This window comes from Polyodon spathula, chromosome 9, assembly GCF_017654505.1.
Source record: "Polyodon spathula isolate WHYD16114869_AA chromosome 9, ASM1765450v1, whole genome shotgun sequence".
Taxonomy (NCBI): domain Eukaryota; kingdom Metazoa; phylum Chordata; class Actinopteri; order Acipenseriformes; family Polyodontidae; genus Polyodon; species Polyodon spathula.
This window is the reverse complement of record NC_054542.1, coordinates 16,886,243-16,907,805: the sequence shown is the minus strand read 5'-3', so window position 1 is coordinate 16,907,805 and position 21,563 is coordinate 16,886,243. Positions and strand designations below refer to the sequence as shown.

General features: G+C 37.1%; 1 protein-coding gene across 3 annotated transcripts in view; it reads left to right on the top strand.

The window, feature by feature from the left end:
• The first annotated feature begins 505 nt into the window (after window positions 1-505).
• LOC121320441 (ribosomal RNA processing protein 1 homolog A-like) overlaps window positions 506-21,563 on the top strand; it is a 58,501-nt gene continuing 37,443 nt past the window's right edge. For 2 of the 3 annotated variants that reach the window (XM_041258773.1, XM_041258772.1), the window contains exons 1-9: window positions 507-684; window positions 1,856-1,938; window positions 6,121-6,178; window positions 7,819-7,904; window positions 8,495-8,556; window positions 14,485-14,614; window positions 14,747-14,811; window positions 16,833-17,008; window positions 17,163-17,257. In XM_041258773.1, the coding sequence (XP_041114707.1) occupies window positions 513-684; window positions 1,856-1,938; window positions 6,121-6,178; window positions 7,819-7,904; window positions 8,495-8,556; window positions 14,485-14,614; window positions 14,747-14,811; window positions 16,833-17,008; window positions 17,163-17,257 (927 nt within the window). In that variant the 5' untranslated portion in view covers window positions 507-512. Of the gene's footprint in view, window positions 685-1,855; window positions 1,939-6,120; window positions 6,179-7,818; window positions 7,905-8,494; window positions 8,557-14,484; window positions 14,615-14,746; window positions 14,812-16,832; window positions 17,009-17,162; window positions 17,258-21,563 lie in introns of all 3 variants that reach the window. The other variant, XM_041258774.1, reaches the window with a different exon arrangement.

The window sequence follows — 21,563 nt, the reverse complement described above, 5'->3', positions numbered from 1 at the left end:
CTACTGTATTGTGAATGACAAATTCCGTATTTAGCTTTTGCATTTAATTTTCAAACGGGACTAGTAAAACTATGGAGGATATTCCATGCCAAACTTATAAATAAATAAATAAATAAATAAATGTATTTATTTATTTATTTATTTATTTATCTATCTATCTATCTATCTATTTATCTGCATGTATTTATTTATTTATAACTTTGGCTTAGAATATCCTGCAAAAAAACTGATGTACATAATTTTAATTGCTTTAACAGATTCCTAATAAAAGATGGTGAAAGACTTTCTAAAAAAGTCTTTGCATACTGTATTTATCAGTCTAGTTATGATGTTTACTCAGTCGACTGTGCTGGGAAATCTCCCAAAGCCTGCCTAGCTTCGTCTACGCAGACCGTAACGTCAGGCGCTGACTCCCGAGTGCAACGCAGACGAAGAGTAACGCGAACGCAGCCAATCTATCTGCACCTGGATAAACCTACACACACTAGCATGTCATCAAACTGCGCGTCGAAATGAACGTAGTCCTCGCGAGTGTTCCAAGCTATAGAGGGAAGATGGCGCCGATGTTGCAATCTCCGGAGATCCAGTTTGCACAGAAACTAGCTTCAAACGAAAAACCTATCCGGACCCGCGCCATAAAGAAACTGAGGAAATACCTCAGCATCAGATCACAGAAACCAGAAGGTAACCTAGGTTCGGAAATCTACCTTGTGATGGAATAGACTCACGAACAGTAATACAGTGCTGTACTGTACTGAAGTAGTGTGTTTTAGTAATTTTAATAGGCGTGCAGATGGTACATATTTGTATAATTGTTACAGGCATAATTGTTGTTTAAAGTGTGTTTAGAAAAGACGTTCAAACTTTGAGGCGTTCAGGTGAGACCATTAGGGTGAGTTTGGTGTTGAGTTGCACGTGTTGAATTTTTTGACGTGATCTCACACGTGCGTACTGCTGGTGGAAGTCAAGAAGTGTTTTTTGTGCCCGTGCAGACTGCGCATGTTGTGTAATGTGTATATATTCAAACACAAAATATACAATATCTAGTCTGTAGGACCCGTGTATGTAGTGATGCGGTTATGAATACATAATGGTCTGTTATTGGTATGTTTCTAATTATGTAAATGACTATCACATTTTAAGCCAACGTTTTTAAAAAAAAAAAAAAAAAAAATCCAAATATTGTACAACAGTGAATATTTAAAATAAAAACAATACACAAAGTGAATTAATGTAGGTGACTCCATCAGGCTTAGCTGACCCAAATGGCGTACCGAAAAATGTGCTCAACCGGAGGAGCATTGCTCTTATTTTTATTTTGTTGTTGATATCATCAACTGATGTAATTTTCCTTCCAATGTATTGGCTTTAGACGTGTGTTTTAGTCTGTGATAAAATTAATGATTGTATTACTTTAAGACAGCATTATCGGTGTAAAACATATCCTGTTGCATTGCAGGAGAAAGGCTGTCGCTTAACTAAAAATGTGGGCTAGCTAATTTATCTCCTTGTAAATTCAACGGGGTGAAAGCCCTGGCAACAATTTTTTTAAGGTTTTCAAATTGACAATTGTTGATTTTTCAATTGCCATTGTAGCCTATAGGATAGCAGCTATTTTTCCACGGGAGCGCCTCAGTAGAGATCAAATTGGGTTCTTTAATTAAACACCTATATATGCATTTGAGCATTGTTTTCTATATGGCAGCACTCGACATAAACCGTTTCATGCACCCCAAGTCTGACTCACAATGTATTACGCTGGTGTGGTGGCTGCTTATGGAATTGCCATTGGGCTGCATGAAAACATTTGCAGTACTGTATTTAACCTTCACCTGTATTTTCTTATTCTGTGCAGGTGGGTTTAGTAATGATGAACTGCTCAAGATATGGAAGGGCCTTTTCTACTGCATGTGGATGCAAGACAAGCCTCTTTTGCAAGTAAGGAATTCTGCATTTGTAGTGTTCCACATTTCAGTTTTATTGAGAATTTTACTGAAATTTCATGATTTTTTTTTATTTTAACTGAACCTCGGTTTACCAATTTATACCCTATTTTGTTTGTCTATTCAGTATTTTCCTGGTACTATTCTAGGAAATGCACAATATTTTGTTTAAAATTCTTTTTTTTTTTTTTTTTTTTTACTTATTGTAATAGGCAGCTTTACATTCTATCCTAGTGTACAACAGGTATGTTTAAACGTCACACATTGGTTCTATGTTCACAAGCACATTATCACCTGATTCTGTTGGCCAGTCGAAGTCTGGTTATTGTGGTTTACTATTGCTGGCTTTAGTAACTAGCATAATCAAAAACTAAATTGAAATACTTGCGTGAAAATATAATTTAAGTGGAAGAGGAATGGGGAGAAAACATAAATCAGTTTTGAATATTAAAAAGAAAGCAAATGTTTCGAAGTATACAAAAAGCGTAATAGCAGAATTGGGCCAGATGAGGCAGAAGATGCACTGAGGTACATGTTTACGCTGACAGAATAAAAGAACATATTGAAAGTAAGCGACACATTAAACTAATGCCTGTTTTCCACTGTACAACCGAGTCGTACCGAGTCCTCACAGTGTGCTCAAGGAGAGCCTGGGTTGTTTTTCCACTGCAAAGCCGAGTCGTGCTACTGACGTCACGTGCAGAAAGACAGTTCTTAATTATTGTTATTAATTAACTCAGTTTGCCAAAAGATGCACAAACAAGTTGTGTTCAAAAATTAATAGACCAACGGTACAGCTGTATCTTGTATCGCTATATTTTGTAAGTATATTGAGGAATTTCTTTTATAATCTACAAATATCGATTTATATCGACTTAATAAAGTTCTGTTGAAGGGGGAAAAAAGGTTTTAGAAATATGATTTGCCAAAGATATCCTGTTTTAAGGATAGTTTTTTTTGTGGAATTATTTTTTGTTTGGGTGCTTAAAAAAAAAAAAAAAAAAGCTGGGCGAGCGCAGCAAGAGCCGTAGTCGTATGTATGTAAACTGTGAAGCACGGAACCTATTACATTTTCACCTGACAGCTGTGTTTGCGCAAATATCCCTCTTGAAAAATTGGACAGTTAAATTTACATAAACTCTTCAGACTGAGTAGCAAATGTTGAAGTGATTCCTGCATCATCAGTATGGCTTACATATTGTATTTGTTTTGCAAGACCTGCATGGTCAACATGCACCTGACGTACTAGAACTGAAAGCTGTCCTTGCAGATACACTTTACCTACAGGCTGTTAATTACAACACCGTTTCACAAGCTATTGTAAAGTGATTGAATAACTTTGACGTTGATTTTGATGATGCCAGTGCATTTACCTCTAGTTGATGTTTAAAAAATAATAATTACCTGTATACGTAATTTATAAAAGTTCTTTGCACATTCCGCTAATACGATACTTGACCCATAACACTGCCGTGAATTTTCACAGGGCCTTATTTATAAGCAACAGCGGCCACTTCTCTCACGTTTTCTTAAAATAAATATTCATAAATAAATAATTTATTTCATTATTATGAAATAAAATGTACCAATACATTAAGTGTAAAAATGAAATAGTATTATATCCACTCATTTATTGATATTTATAAATTTTGCAAAAACATATTAAAACACATGACAGTAAATGTTCTAATATAGTAAGTCAAATACATCGGATTTACAGTGTGTCTGTTTTTTTTCTAAGGTGTAAACAAGTTATTGTTGTGTTTTGTTTCCGCTTACTTCCTGAAAATGTCTCTACTCTCAGAACCAAGCAGGCAGTGTCGTTCAATCCCTCCCCTCAGAACCAAGCAGGCAGTGTCGTGCAATCCCTCCCCTTACAATTCACGTTGAACTATTGAATGATGGATCAAATCCCTTTCTTTTTATTTACTGATTAATGCAAATGTTTGCATGTGAGTGACATTTAGTGTGATTTATAGTATTCACACATTTTCAAACAGAATTTAAAAAAAAAAAAAAAAAAAATACAGTGCGAGAATGCCACCTGACAAACCTTTTGAAGTTTGAAACTACTTTCGAATCCCTAGCTAGCGAACAAACCTTCAAACACAGCCCTACTGCCATGTTTGTTGTTTTCCTTTTCTTTCTGGAGTGTACTGACTGATGCAATGTAATGACGGAAATCCTTTACCGTCAGGCCTGTCTTGGCTTGGAGCCAGATTCAAATTTCTTGTGGAGCCAGAATTTCACGGTTTGGTTTTCACTTGGCTTGACAAATACCCAGTGGAGAACCCCCTGTACCCTTACCGTACCGAGCTCTTGTGGGTTGGATGTGCCAGTGGAGAAGGGGTGTAAAATAAGAAAGTGAACTTAGACAAGGAATTCATTTATGGCTTTTACATGTGCTTTAATGAAAGAGACCATGCAGAGTGCTTTGGAACGCATTGATGGAAATGTCCAGTGTGATTTGACACATCTCCCAATGACTTGGGCCGTCCAGTTCTGCCAATTTTTATTATTCCAAGGCGAATAAACCTGGCTTGTTTTGTGCCATTGTCATGTTCATACATTCTGCAGATACTATTTCCATCAGCACAGATTCTTCATCAGGCATGCCAGGGACATTAAACTTAATCAGAAACCAGAACTGCTATGCATCATATTCCACATGGAATGTGAATTTTTCCCCCAATTTTTACAGATGTTTCAAATTTTTGGCGTAAATTTTTTTTTTTTTTTTACAAATATAAAATAGGTATAAAAAAAATAAACAAAAATATGGACCACTATGCATTTGTTACTCTATTGCATCCCTCACATACAGTAGCTTTGCAGAATCTAATCTCAATGTGTTTTTGTGCTAGAATAATTTTGTACTTTAACCCCCAGAAAGATGGGAATGTGGGTTAGTCACAACTGGTTTACTGAACAGCTCTGATAGAAAAATGTGATGGTTTTACACATGATGTTTTTGACCATTTCTATTTAAAATGTGCACATTGGAGCATCCATTTTTTAATAATTGACCCGTACTGCTTTATTTAAAAGTACTGCGTGAAAACATAATGGTCATTTATGTATTATGTTTGACAGAAAAAGAATATTCAAGTCAACCGGTAATGATTTTCGGGAGCTGGGAAACATGGCAGAACATTCCTTTTTTTTCCACTTTCATAATGAAGCCAGAGGAAGTCTCCACTCTAAATGTTCGTCTTCATTTTTGTCATAATTACTTAATTTATGATTATTGATTTCAGCGCTTTCCTTGTGGATTTTTGGTTGCTTAGTTGTAGAAAAAACAATTTGTAAAGCTTGTCCATGTAGCAGGAGTGATTCTTATCAACACAGCTCTTTGGTAAGCAGTCTCAGATTCCGACGGTACAACACACAAAATTCAGATTAGTTCAATTACGTCGTTATTGGAGGGGGGGGTGGGGGGCGGGGATTGGTTTGTAAATTAGTTTTTGCAGCTTTTTGGCACACTGGTCCATTTCCCTCGATTTCATGAAACAGAAGCCATGTGCACTACGCTTATACTATATATTAGTTAAAAAACGTAACCAGCCCAGTCAGAACTGTGGTGCTTCATCCCTACTGGCCGCCGGGCCATGGTTAGCATCGTACCCTGATTGGAGTTCTATATAACATATTTTTTAACTACACATGGATGTTTTATTCTGTTTTATAGGATTTTCAATCAAATAGTAGCTAGTAGCTATGGTGACGATCACTAGTAAATTATGCAGATTAGTAAGTTTGAACCTTCATTTGGTAATGTGTTCCGAACCTTCAAAGATCAAAATGTACCCTTCTGCAGCCCTAGACCTAATAAATGTATCAATAATGCTAAACTGACTAAATGCAAAAGGTATTGAAAGAAAATATTAGTTGAGGTCTTGATCGTTGAGACTGGAATAAACTGTGAACCTTGTTACTCTTTCTACATTCTGTCCGTTGGTTTGAGTGCTGCACTAACACTGTATTGAACTTATTTGTCACAATCAAAAAATAAAAAAAAAAACAGTTCGGTTTTTTAGTTTTAAGCTTTGATTTCAATTTTGTCAAACAGCTGAGAGTTGATTAAAAAAAAATCATAATCATAACTTGCATGTCATTACTAGATTAATTGGTATAATATTGTCTTTAAGATCTTACCTCGGATGCTTTTTTCTTACAGGAAGAATTGGCAACTGTTATTTCTCGGCTGATACATTCCTTGCAGAAGACTGATGCCCGTAAGTGATATCTGTCTTATTTTTTTTCTTGTTTTTTGTTTGATGTTAAAAAGAAACCAAACCAAACTGTCTTTACTCAGTTTGGTTCACTTGGAAACAACCCATATGCAAAATGTCCATAAGAAGTCAAATGGAGATATTTGCTCATGGGAACACATTAGCGAGCATACAGAAGTGAGCCTGTTGTATACCTGTCATTGCTCTAAGTAAACATTTAGAAGCTTGTCCTCAAAAAGTAGAGATTAGACGGGTTTGTTTAACCTCTTATGCCCCCTATGAGCAACACCATGTTTCATCTGTGCTGTGCTGCTGTATACGGTCCCTGATCTTTACGCTGCAATACAAGTTGCAAGAAGTAATTGTTGCTTCCTGACCGTCTTTATTATTTTCACATTGATATTCATTGATTTAGATTATTGCATGGGAGTGTTTAGCAAACTTTTTTATATTTCACCTAGAGACAGTGTAGGTTTCTTAGCCTTTCAAGATAAGCTGTCTGCCTGCTCCAACAATCACTCACTCAGTTCCTTTGTTTGCCACATGTCAATCAAAGTAAAGATGAAAGGAACTGAGGTGTTTTCAGTCTGGCAGCCTGATTTGGAGCAAAAAAGGTGTCTGCAATCTATTATTATTATTATTATTATTATTATTGTAGACATTTAGCAGATTCCTTTATCCAATAATCAACATATGTTCACCTGTCAGCAGTGCGTGAATGAGTGTAACCACTTTATTTTGAAAAAAAAACTCATTATTTTGCTTCTTGACATTTACATACTTTCAAGCAAGTGAGTAACAGAAATAGTCAGGTACTGAAAATTCAGAGCTACAAAAAAAATCTCAGTAGCAACATTCTCCTGCACAAACACACAGTTATGTGAGAGCAATGTGCCTGACAGTTGTGGCAATTTGTCATGCATACTCATCATGGTTACATTTCGGCACCCCAAAGCTCTCCAAAAAGGCCACCTTTTGAATGAAATATTGGACAAATAAGTAAAAAAGAGGATTACAAAATCTAGTTGAAGTGGCAATGTACAGCATGTGAGGTGCCAGAAGGTAACCTCCCTTTTAGATCTTGCTCAAGAAACTTGTGTATGACTGGCCATAAAGATTTACACAATATTAATTTTTGGAGAGGTTTGGGGACCCTTGGGCCTAGCTTTGTAAAAACTCATATAGAATTTGATCCCTTTATTCAGTCAGTTTCAAATTTTTATCCAGTGTAGTAGACATATTGGGGAAGCACTGGAAAAAAATCTGGCTCTCCATGTGCTGTAAGGTGAAAAAAATGACGATAGAATATAAACAAATGAAATGCGTTTCTTGTTTTTTATGTGTTTTTTTTTTTTTCTGGATCTCTCCTTCCAGTATGGTACTGAGTAAGACATATCAAATCTGAGGTTTTAGTCTTAATGGCCAGGGGGTTACCTTGAATTCAAGACCTGAACCATGCCTGTGCTGTCTATACTTTGGAAGATAAAATTGGAAATTGCCTGTGGGATGCTGGGGGTTTAACAGGTTAACCCCAGATATTTATAACCGTGTTAAAACCAGTCGGTACGCCTTAACATTTGAACAGGAAAAAACAATGTTGGAGTAATGTTATGGGATGTTAACCCACACTCTTGTATTTTCAGAGTATTTATTTCTAGAGACCTTCCTTCAGACCATGAATCGGGAATGGAATGGCATAGACAGACTGCGTCTTGATAAATTTTACAAGGTACTTCTACACATGCTACTACATTTCCTCCATCCAGCCATGCACTCGCATTAATTGAAAATTGTTCAGATAACCAACAGAACGGTAATCATGTCCACATTTTCATCTCTGCCATCAACAGATACAATGTTATGTATGTTTTCTATATGCTGATGAAAGTATTGCTAACTGTCCCATAAGTTGTTACGAGTAATAAACTGGGAATATATGGAAGCGCTTGTCCATCCATCCTATTGTGATGCAATTTGGTAAACATTCTTTAGTATAAATTGTTGATTATCAAAAACTGATATTTTATCTACTTTCTTGTCTTTCTGGTAGTATTTTGTCATCACATACTGCTTTTTGTTTTATTTCATTATAGATTATAAATAAACTTCAACTGCAAACACACTTCATATACATGCACAACATACGTATTTGTTCTCTTTTTAATATAGGACTGTATTTAAATAAGTGTAGTTTTCACTTATTTAATATGAGCAATGACAGTCTTCATTTCAGTTAAAATGATTACTTGACTGAAATAAACAACAGCATTGCACTACAAATTGATATTCCAGACTTGGTTTCTTGTTTTCTTTTTCCAGCTTATCCGAATGGTTTTAAGGCAGTTTTTTGAACTGCTAAAGAGGGAAAGCTGGGATGAGAGGTAAGGGCTTATTATATTGACAGCTTGTTGTATAGATTATAGTTGGTACACTCAGTAAAATCCACTGATCTGCATTTATCTCTTGTGGGTTATGCACAGTGGAGGTGCTTGTACGTCCTTACAACTTATTTTTGATGTATCTAGAGAAGCACTAATCCGTATCTGATGAAGCTAGGGATTTAGAGGGCGGAATTTTTGTCCTGTAACAGAACAAGCTATTGGCAACACAATGAGGCAATACAAAATTATTACTTATAAAACTGAAATTAACTTTTCCATCCACTAGCCAGCAGGGCTAATGGATGGAAAAATCCACTGGTCCAACACAAATTCTAAATGGGCAGAGACTGAAGCCGCCAGTCAATTTGACTGACTGCAAAAGGTCTGTTATGGGCAGTTAGAAACATTGACTGTTGCTAACTAGTGTACCTCTAGACAACACCCTTTAAGCCTTTCCTGCATAAATAGAATAACAATATAAAAATCAGATTTCAAGTGTCTTCTACCATTGAGGAGCTAGCAGATTTTGTCTGAGCCATGGTCTGTATGACAAAACGGCCCTATCTACAGGCAGTGAGTTATTTTATGGATGTAGTCCAGACTAAGCAAAATATCACAAAGTACTTTGCCAAATCGTATGGAAAACCTTTTTTCAACACAACAAATATAAATCTAAAATTAAAGGAAAAAGGAACAGATAGGCTTTGCATCTAGAAGTAGGGATGAGGGACGTTATACAATTTCCACGGTATGATAAGCTTAAAAAAAAAATACCACGGTAATCTTAATATCACGGTATAAATCATGCAAGTTATAAAATGAAGCAAATACAAAACAGTTGCATCAAACATGGATTTTATTTTAATTATTATTTGTATTTATTTTTAACATAGACCCCTAACTCCAAAACCAAGAAATTCTTAGTCTTAATTCTGTGCACTACAGTATATTTTAGAGAATAGAAAAATATGCTCAACTCGTTTAATAATATACTATGGAGCTTATTTTTTGTCCTGTAAAGAAAAAACGTAATCTTTTTATCAGGAAAAAGATGAGGCCAAATAAGCCATTAACCTTTTAATGATGTTTTGTTATATTAAGTACAATATAAACTTGGTAGCAATTTTAGTCAAAAGTTTTGACAAACCAGTTTTTTTCAATGTTTTTCTTTGTGAACCATTGAAATTCAGTTAAAGTTTATACCCAAGTAGTGCATTAACACGAACAACACCACCAGCATTTACAGTCGATATGCCCTTGGTTTTGAATTTTCATTTTAGGTTATGGTGTAAAAACACCAACATTCAGTTTTTCTGCTTTTAAATTTGATCGAAATGGTGTTGAATTGTGACCTGCTGAACTAAAAACCCGTTCAGATGGCACACTTGTAGCAGGTATGCAGAGGATTTTCTTGGTCAAACTAGTTAACATTGGTAGATCTGCTGCATGAATTTTCAACCGCATTGGTGGATCCTTTTCAGTAGCGCATTGTGGCAGAGCTTAATAGCGAGAGATCTCACTCCTGGCTCTGGTTTCATTGGAGTCATCCACTTAAGCACATTTCCTCTGTAGCTGCTGCTGCTGTTTTCTGATAATGTTCTTCAGTAGCTGACAAAGGCTATCTGGTGCCAAGACTTCTCCTGTGCAACCTTGTGCAACATTCTCTGTTCCTGTGGGTACTTCTTGCTGGGGCAATTTAACAGTAGCAGTGACTACTGGCTCATTTGCTGTGATGGCAGTTATGTCCTCTACATTTTCAGAGAAGCTGTCCTTGAATCTGGGGTCTAGGAAACAAGCAATATCAATCAGTTTTTTGATGTCCGAGTACCTTGCAATCAGATCATCCTTTATGGTAGCCTTCATGTGCTTGGCCAACTCACTGTCATTAGTCTCTTTTGTGAGTAGATTGTTTGTCAGATGATGGATTGGCTTCAGTGCTGATAGTGATATAGCTTTCAGCAGCTAGCGAATTTGTAAAGGTGATCAACAGTCCGAGAACTTTACAGACATCTTCTAGGGTGGCAATATCTGTGTCTTTTGGCATTAAATGCCATGTACTTCTATCGCATGCCAGGGCAGCACACACAGCCCGTTGTTCAATGAACTGAGACACCATGGAATAAGTGGAACCCCATCTGGTAACTACATCATGGATAAGGGTGTGTTGAGGGATATTATGAACAGCCTGTTTTTGATTAGCTCCCTTCTCCTTTCCCAGCTTCGATTAAAGCCCTGAACAAGTTGCTCACAAGCTCTTCTTGTGTACATTTTTAAAGCCTGTCCAATGGCAAGATTCAGATTGTGGCCAAAACAGTTAAGCCACACTGCATGCATTACAAGCAGCTCTGTAAAGGCTTTTTTCATGTTTGCCCCATTGTCGGTGGTTATGCCAGCAAGGTTGCAGATGTTCAGGTTCCATTCAGAAAGGAGCTGGTCCACAGATCAGTTGTACAGGAAAACCACTCAGTTTCTGACAGCGAAGTTTCAGCTTCTTTTCGTAGTGCAGTGTACATCTTGGTATTTCCTTTGCAGAAAAATGTTTCCTGGAAGGTAGCCTATACTGTGGGTTTAACTTTGACATTAGATTTTTAAACTCTGGCTTCTCCACTGTGTGAAAAGGTATAATTTCTTTTGCAATAAAGTAAGCTGACCTGAGCCTGACTGGAGTTGTCATCTAATTTCTTTCCTTTCTCAAAAGCTGCAAGTACAACCTTCTTTTTTTAAACTAGCCTGGCCCTGACAAAAGAGAGAAACACTGTAAATTAGTGATTCTTAGTAATTCCAAATTTCAAACATAATGCAAAAAAATTAATTTTATCACACATCTCTTCACGGAATACTATAACAGGCTATTTTATATTTCAAGACCATGAAAAACAAAAAAAAGCATAGCAATTTTAAAATGTGTTTTTTTTTTTTTTTTTTTTTTTTTAAAGACAATCAGAATTTTAAAACTTGAAAGACAAGAATATGTTATATTGCCACACTGCAGCATTAGTATTCATATTTATCCTCTGCTCAGAAGAATGCTGTGCTGCTGCAGGCCTTTTCTTTTAAAGTGGTGCAGTTTTTTAAACAGATTAATTTATATACTGTAGATAAATGTACAAAACAAATAAAAAAATAAATAGTGCAGTTTATTTGCTGGTAAAAATTCAGAAATGATCAGTGATATTGCTTAAAACACAAATATTAACTAATATTAGTTATTTAATAAGAGATGGCTATAACTACTTTTTTTTTTTTTTTTATAACTTTTGAGATGTCTGCATAAATTGCAGGGTGATGGTCCCAGAGGTGTGTAAAAAGGTTAGATGTGTTTCCACCACGAGCAGAAACTGATGTTCTGCAATGTCTCCCTGATGTTCAGAGATAGCTCGTGAGTGTTAAACTTGGTATTCGGCCACATTCATTGCAACTTAATTTTTTTACTCTTTGTGGTGGACTGTCGTAACCGTTGTATACCGTAATACCGTACCGTAATCGCGGTGCAGCGCAAAAGAAACTATATACCCTAATGTATCTAAACTGCGGTAAACCTCAAAACCGGTATACTGACCCATCCCTACTTAGAAGGCCATGCGGAGAGGTCAGGGGAGAGATGAAAATCTGAGCTCTTAGTGGGATAGGAAAGGCTGCCAGGCAGATAATTTGCCACTTGCTCCGCGTTTTGTGAATTAAAATTTTCTCCAACTGGAGCATCTGCATGAGATCCGTAATCCAGTGGACATAGAGAGGAGGGCAGCTTGCTTCCAACAGGATAAAATTAGGCATCCAGCTCTTAGTTGCAAAGGCCAGAGTGTCAGACTGCATCCTAGACAGACCGGTTCCTTCAGGTGCATCTCCAAACCGTGCAGCATTTGGGTAGGGATCAAATCATGAGAAAAAGTTTAAAAACTGGAAGACCAGAACATGTGAAATAGAGGCAGGTGCTTGTTTGCATCAGTCACAGGTTGGGTCCAGTCCAGGGTAGAGAGGAAAACTGCATAACTATATTGCGTACAAAATTAGGAATTTGCAAGTATCGAAAGAAATATATTCGATGTAATCCAAATTTTTGTGAAATGAGGCAAAATTGTCTTTAAATTCATCTTTAAATGAGCTACCACCTCGCCCCTGCCAGAAAACGTTTAAAATAAAAACAATAACAAAACACATGGCGCTTCTCTGTCATATTTAAATACACTAAATAAATACAAAAACCACGGCTTTCGCCATCATAAATACAATAAATAAATCATAATAAACAAATACAAAATAACACGGGCGGAGTGGGAGACCCTGTTCTAAAAAAATAAACAAGCAAATAATGTACAGGGCTCCTCGCCCTGTCATAAATAGTAATACAATGGAAGAGGTATAAAAACTTGGGAAGAATATTCATTTTATTCAGCTTATTCTGCCAATAAGTGAAATAGGTAAGGATGACCAACAGTTGAAGTCTTGTTTTGTACGTTCTAAAGGGGGTTGAAGTTAGCACTAAAGTCACAGTTATCCCAAGGTAGGTAAACTTATGGGTGATTTTAAAAGGAAAATTATTAGTTATAATGTCTAACAGCCAAGTTGATAGGGAAAAGTTTGTTTTTGTGTAAATTAGTTTTATAGCCATATTGATTCTGATTGACTGCACCCTGTGTGTTTGTTGAAATGAAAGCATGAAGTTCAGTTTATTGTTGTGTTGTTTTTTACGTGTTCTCTAGTCTAGAAGCGAGTCTGGTCTTGTGTAACTTTGCACCCCCTCCTTTTCGGTACAAAATGTTTTAATTAGGGCTCTCACTTAGTCGCGCATTCTCCTTACTTCTTGACTTTTAAACTTGTTTTTGTATTAATACATCTAGCTTTTATCAGCATCTAGTTTGTGCTCTGTGCCTATTGCTTCCTGATGCTGACTTTCCCTGTAAGGGAGGGGCAGGGATTGGATTAGTGCATGCACAAAAAGAAGTGTCTCTTTCTGTCACAGCTGATGTAAGGCAGTGATCTGGAATGTAACAAAAGAATCATACTGAATGTAGCATCGCCTGTTTTATACAGAATATTCTTCTCATTAGTGAAATTCCACTCCTATTACATGTACGTTTTGTTAAAATACATACATATGTTTACATGTCAAGATTTCGGTACATTAATGCTGACAGTCTATACATTACCTGGACCTGAAAATTGCTGTTTAATCTCAACGTGACAAATACTGCGTCGCCAAACTAAATTTTAGTTCTGTATAATAATGTACATGTGTGTGTTTACAATACAGTTTTTAATGTGGTGTAAATTATATTAACACTGGTGTTCTATAAAAAGCCAGCAAACCAGAACAGAATGAAAGAGAGCAATGACTATGATCTGTCTAACGACTGCTATCATTTTTTATATAAAGGAAACTGATAGAAAATATACTGAATAATGTGAAGTGCATTAAGGTGAGTAATAAACTGACTTCATTGTGATTTAGCAGTTAGACGACTGAAAAGTAAATGCTCTCTTGCAGGACAATGCTTGGTGCTCTCTTGCAGGACAGTGCTTGGTGCTGATAGGCTGGAACAGTAAACGCTGCCCTCGCACGGCAATGTTTAGTGCTAATTGGCTAAGACACTAAATGCCCACAAGGCAATGCTAATTAGTTAAAACAGTTGAATCATAACATTACTGTAGGCAGTGCAGACCATGCTCATCCATAAACTAAGGTTAGCAAGAGAAAGGCTGCACCTCCAACAACCCTCCCTGCATCCTTGTGCCCAAAAAACAAGGCAATAAAAACGATTGTGCCAGACTAAATGAACCTGCATTTGGCAGATGCTAATTTCAAACCCTGCCATAGGTGTGGCTGTTGAGGCCTCAAACACCCCAAAGCCAAGTGAATGCAATAGGCTTAGACAGGCTGAGAATGGCTGTCAAAACCCTTGTCTTTTTGTGTTTTTTTCATTTTTTTAGCCTAGTTGAGCGGTTTGGGTGTATACTGAGTACCCAAGTGCTGAGTGCTGCCAGTGGTGCTCCGTCAGGAATTCAGTTCCATATCCTGGACATTTACATGGAGGAGTTGGCTACTGTTGGAGCAGAAGAGGTATAAAATCTATATTGGTAGACATGACAATAATTTTGTGTAAATAAGGAGAAGGGTAAGAAGCCATATGTTTTAAAGATAATTGAGTTTTGTGTTGAATTTTCTTGTAATGTTTTTTTTTAATTTTTTCAGCTCACAGCAGAAGAGAATTTTAAGTTAATTGATCCATTTTGTAAGATCGCTGCTAAGACAAAAGAGTAAGTAATTATTATTGTAGTTTGTTTGTTATCCTTTGACCCTGTCCACACTACATAACTGAACTCAAGAACCATACTCAAAAACGGTTTAATTAATCCAGCTCAAAGCATCCACACTGAGGCACCGTTTCATGTTTAGTTGGGCTTAATTGAATAGTCCGGTTATAGTTCCTAGCAGCGCAATGAACAGTGGAAATGAATATGATAGTATCCCACCATGCACTGTATTTTATTGTAAAAATGTGTTAAGCTTAATATTAATAGAAGTGCGTACTGCTAAAAAGAAATAAAATGTCTAGTGAACAGGATCACTTCCTTACATTTTCATGTAAAGATTTTTATCATAGCCTCCAATTGACCTTTCATTTGAATTTGCGTATAAACTGCTGATTTTATACAAATATTTAACCAATACATTTTCTTTTACATTTTTAGCACTTGCATTGAAACCTCAGCATTGTGTCTCAACTGTAATATAGTTACAACATCTCAAGAAAAAAATACTAAACTCCTCAAACAGCATGGTCATTTAGCTGCATTTACCATACTCAGTGCCAGGGCCACTCATGAAAAATAAGATATCTTGAAAAACTTTTTGGGTCTATTACAAAAATAAAACCTTACTAGGTCTTTGTTCAGCGCTCCAGATAAGCTGTGAGTGTGTGTTTTACACATTGAAAAAATACGAATTTAATGTGTAACAAATACAATTTTGCTGCACAGCTCGACATCTCAATGGTCAGTTGTGAACATATTGCACAGAAAATAGGAGACACTTTTTTACACCAGATTTTGAGGGTCTGGAATCAATTGAAGCTGACACCCTGGGAGAAGACACGTGAGATTCTGGGATACTAAAGTCCAGATTTAAAAAAAAAAAAAAAAAAAAAAAAAATATTAAAACATAAGGTTGAATCCATTTAAAAAAAAAAAAAAAAATATTAAAACATAAGGTTGAATCCACTTGCTTGCAATACATATTTTTGACTGGTGCTTAGGCATTTATTTAACACAATATATTATAACTAATATTTCCACTAAACAAATGTTTAATGCAAAAGTAAACTATTCAATAAATTCCCATTTTCACTTTTGATACAAAGTCTGTTGGCCCCGAACACGTTATTTAAAGATGAGAAGGATCATTCTGCGTCAACGCTATTGACTGGTACTGCTAAGCATCCCAGGGCAACTTCTGCAAGGGCTGGAAATCGGGGTTTAATGCTTCACCAGAACTGTAAAATGTTCCTCAGTTTTTGATTTGCTTCACAGTAAGCCTGATATTCTTTCTCTGCTGGAATGCGGTTAGTGAGATATTTTTCAAATACTGTGGTCTCACAAATGTTAAGGCGTTCAGCTTGATTTGGCTAAAATACACAGCATGCACGGAGCTAAAGGTCAGCCATTATGAGTGGCACTGCAAAAGTCACAATCACATTCTATTTACACAAGACTTGATCACTGTCTTCCTGGTAGAATTTAAATAAATGGCAAAATTCACTGATTCCTTTGTTATAACGCTTGGTTTACAATGCCATATTAAAATTAAGGGAACCATCTAATGCAGCAGAGTGTGTGATTTAGTCTCCTAAAATGTCAGTGGCTTAGTGTTGAAACTGCCAATGCTTTTTCATTGTACAAACAAATTCAGATTTGTTTGTCGGTATTGTTTTATTTGGAATTTAATGCAATTGTTTGTTTGGGAAATTCATAACTGTTGCATTCCTAGCTCGTAGTTCACTTTATCACCAGTGGGTGAATGTGTTTGTTGCTTTTGGGGAATTCTTTCTGATAACAAGTTTGCATACTTTTGTACACCCTGCACCTATCCAAATCATTCCAACAACTGCTCATGAGCTTTCATAGAAATGTGTCCATACAAGAAAGTATTAAAAAGCTTGCATACATAATTGCAAACAAAATTAAACAGACATTGTATTTTGAATGTGACTTTTATAAAAATTGACAACAGTAGAAGATCTCCAGTTAACTCTGCTCTGTTTGCTTTTCCTGTATTGTAGTCGCCTGCTCTTGCAGGCAATAGCACATAGTATATTTGATGAGATTGTGGACCAGTCTCCATTTGCCATTGAAGACTTGATGAAAGAGGTGCAGCAACAGGGACAAAATGTGTCTGATGACTCAGAAAATCAAGATCTCTCCAAATCAAAAAAATCAACAGGACGGCAACTAAATGGTGAGCACAATCTCTTTGACAGGAAATCCTGGTGGGGTCTGACTAATTGTGGAAATGGCTTGCAGTCTTCATTTGGTGGTCTTTTAATTGAAAAAAAACTGGCAGAATGTTGCTTAAAATGAAGACTTCAATCTGGTTGTATTCTGTGTGCCAGGTAAAGAAGCTGAAAAAGAGCAGAATTTTGAAGATGACTCTGAAGGTACCGTTGAAATGCCTGAAGATGATGAGGATATTGGACCTGTTCTTCAGGTAAGTGTTATTTTACTTTATTTTTTATTTTAATATATATAGAGAGAAATATATATGGGTCAGATTTTATATGTACAATATTCTTCGGCTAAGAGGAAACCCCTCAGGAAGCAAGCAGTGTTCTTATAGCTGAAGTGTTCTCTAAAACGGAGTTAGCCTCCAGGCACACTATGAATCAGTAAATAAATAGATACAGTGCCTATCGAAAGTCTACACCCCCTTGAACTTTTTCACATTTTGTTGTGTCAGTGCCTCAGAGTTTCATGCATTTAAATGAGGATTTTCTTTCACTTATCTGCACACCATACTAACTGTTAAGGGTAAATAAGTTTTTAATGAGAAAAAGGTTAAATATTAAAAATACAAAACTGAAAGATCATAGTTGGATAAGTCTCCACCCCCCTGAGTTAATACTTGGTGGAAGCACCTTTGGCAGCAATTACAGCTGTGAGTCTGTTGGATTAGGTCTCTGCCAACTTTGCACGCCTAGATTTGGCAATATTTGACCATTCTTCTTTACAAAACTGTTCAAGCTCTAACAAGTTCCTTGGGGAGCTTTGATGGACAGCAGTCTTCAAAAGTCATGCCACAAATTTTCGATTGGATTTAGGTCAGGGCTCTGACTGGGCGACACAAAGACATTTACCTTTTTGTTCCTTAGCCACTCCAGTGTAGCTTTGGCTGTGTGCTCTGGGTCATTGTCATGCTGAAAGGTGAACTTCCGTCCCAGTTTCAGCTTTCTTGCAGAGGGCAGCAGGTTTTCTATCTCTGTACTTTGCTCCATTCATTTTCTCTTCTATCCTGACATGTGCCCCAGTCCCTGCTGATGAGAAACATCCCTATAACATGATGTTGCCACCACCATGCTTCACAGTAGGAATGGTGTTCTTTGGGTTTTTTCTGTGTTGGGTTTGTGCCAAACGTAACGCTTTTTTGCCTATTTCAAATGGGATTCAAGGTGAGCTTTCATGAGTGATGGCTTCTTTCTTGCCACCCTACCATCCAGGCCAGATTTGTGGAGTGCTTAGGATATTGTTGTCACATGGACACTTTGACCAGTCTTGGCCGTGAAAGCCTGTAGCTCTTGCAAAATTGCCATAGACCTCTTGGTAGCCTCTGATCAGTCTCCTTCTTGCTCAGTCATCCAGTTTGGAGGGACGGCCTGGTCTAGGTAGGGTCTTGGTGGTGCCGTACACCTTCCACTTCTTAATAATAGTCTTGACCGTGCTCCAAGGGATATTCAAGGCCTTTGATATTTTTTTATGACCCTTCCTTCCTATACCTGTGTACTCGTGGCAAGTTTCCAAGCCTCACAAACATTTCTTTACTTCACCAACACCACACAGGCAGGCAAGCAAGGCCCCTTGCGTTCCTTTGAATCTGTTACCTCTGAGATTTTCCCATCCCCCATGCAAGCAAAGCAGAGCAGAGGACCCTTCTCTCCTTGCATTCCTTAGCTCAAAAACCCCAAACAGAAAATAAACCCCAAACTAGTTTGTAACAGAAAATAACTTACTATAAAAGAATAGTCAGTTCAAATACAAAAACAATTCCAACAGTCCTTACATGATGTTACTTATGTAATAAGTAGTACCATTTTACGATTTTATAGTTTCACAAAATGTAATTAAAATTGTATGTGATACACTTTAAACCGTACAACGACTGTGCCATAGAATAAAAGTAAACAGCAACTGTTTTTCTTACCTGGTGTCACAAATACTGCCGTGACTGTTATTTTCTGTTCGATGTACCTAATTTCTGCTAAAATTTGTGGAACATGAAAACTCTACATTATAAAATATATATTAAATGCAAAATACTTGCCTGTGGAACAGGAAATCTACGTATTAAACAGTATATACGGTTTAACCAGAGTAATTCCCCATGAAAACCCAGTGACATGCCTGTTTGGCAGGGACACGCCTCCTCAATACGTTGTAAACAGAACTCTGTTCTAACAGGATCCATTTTAAGTGGAGTGTATCTGTATAATATTAAAGTCACAGACAAACTAACATTAATAAACTGACAAACTAAATTAACACAGCACCCCTACACACGTTAAAAAATGCAGCAGCAATATACAAGACATGCACATTATTTAACAGAATCGTGAAGCAAGTTGCGTCTGATTTTCGTTTTTTTTTTCACGAGCTTGAACAATTTCTAAACTTTTTGTAGCAAGAGAAACAGTGGTACATTTTGCCGTTTTGTTTACATGCCATTTTGTAACGGTGCAGTGCACTCGTAGAAATAGGAATACAGAACAATTCAATGATATGACAGCGGTTGTGGAAAGATTAATAAACCTTTACTGGATGTGCCACTTGCAAGCCCTTAGGTTATGGAATATAATTAGGATTTTGCGGAACTGTTATAAACCTATGAATAAACCTATGAAAAAGCCTAAAATACTGGTACTTGCTCTCTTACTAAAACGGTGTGCTGTCATTTGTTAAAGACAAGCATGCAACATCCCCCCAGCAATTGCTGCTGATATTCTGTCTCTGGTGTGAAGACTTGCCCATTTAAGAATTCACATTCTGCATCCACTGAATTTGTTTGCAAGTGTAAGGCAAAGTTTTGCCAAGTTATACAGATGTAGAAATTGATTAGAAACAGTACCAAAACTTGATTAACCTCAAGGACATCTGGCATTATTTAATAAAGGCCACATATGCAGCATGTTTGTTGTCATGTTGTTTGTACCATCCAGAACTCTATTTTATTAGTACAGTCAGAAGAAAAAAAACTTGCCTTTTTCAGGTCTAAAATTCTGTCTGCGTTTTAAAAAATAAGCAGCAGGTTCCTTGAAGCGAGGTGGTTGTGCCACAGTAGATCGTATCTGTATTACAGATTTAACTTGGCTACAACCAACAGGAATACTTTGTCTGTGCTGACTTTTAAGTTTGTTTTCTGAAAGCTGTTATTTGTTTTACGTTCTGTTTAGCAGCCTCTGTATTAGCCTTTCTGAAGCTAAATAGCGATCGATCGTATTTTCTCCAGTCACATTACAAGATGTGCAAAACTATTTACGTCTATCTGAATGTAAAGTTTCTTTGGGAAATTTCTTGACCCAATCCTCAGCTGAAATGTACTTTGCTTTTTTTGCTTCGTTGTCATTTTTTGGTATTTTACCTCAATGCTGAAAACTAGATTTTTAGCAAACTGAACGAAAGTAACAATGCGACACTGACTTTATCCCACCTTCTAGTAGTACTGTAGGCTAATTTAAAACATTGCTGTCATCTGAACAGTAAACAAGAAAAAAGGCTTTGCTCCAAAGGAATATAAAAAAAGCCTATTTACAGAATTAAGGTACGTAGTTTGTGATTGCTTGCAGTGTGCAGTAGTGTTCTTTTTTTTTTTTTTTCTCTCCGTACTAGTCCAGTATGCATTGGCCCCTAAAGAGGTGAATTTCGCGAAATTGCAAATTAGCCCTGTTGTCTTTGCAGCTAATCATAGTAAGAATAAGAACTTGGAAGTGAGTTAGTTTGTATCGTAAACATGCAATTGTCTAAGCAATACACATAGCCCCTGCACCACAGAGATTACATGGACACACAGGAGATAGCTGCTTCTGCATCCAGCGTTCAAAGAATATCACAGACATTTGTAGAGCTTTTTGAGATGTTAGTAATAAAATGATGACTTGATGAATGAATTATTGAGGAGTTTGGTGATAAAACGAGTGATCAGGAGAGGATTTATCGGTATACACTTCTATAAAGAGGTATGTGAAAAATACAGCTAAGGAGGGGTGGGGCTTGGCTAGAGATGCAGTACTGAGTGTTCTTTTGCGATTCAGTGCCTTTTTAAACCCGACTCCTGATCCTCAGACTGATTCATGTGGAAGGCTGTGATCACCCTGGGGAGGAAAGCAGGATTGGTGCGCAGAGACACCCTGCTGCCATCCTCCCAAATACGCATGCAGGAGCTGTGCACAGACAGCGCCTGCAGCTCACTTACCCGCTTAGCAGAGGTGATAGCCACGAGGAAGGCTGTCTTCATAGACTGGTACTTCAACTCTATGGAGTGTGTGGGCTCAAACGGGGCCTTCGTGAGAGCCTCCAGAACAATATTAGACTCCATTTGGGGAGAACAGCTCTCCTGGGGGCCATAAAATGAGCACCCGGTTACACTGAATCTACGGGGGCATGGCAAGCAGAGAAGTTCAAAGTGGAAGGTGACCTACCAGCATCAAGCAGTTCTTGCAGAAACTAAGATGACTGGTATAGGGCAAGATATGGCGTCATCGCTGCTAGCCATACACCAAGCTTGGAAATACCTCCAGTTGTACAAG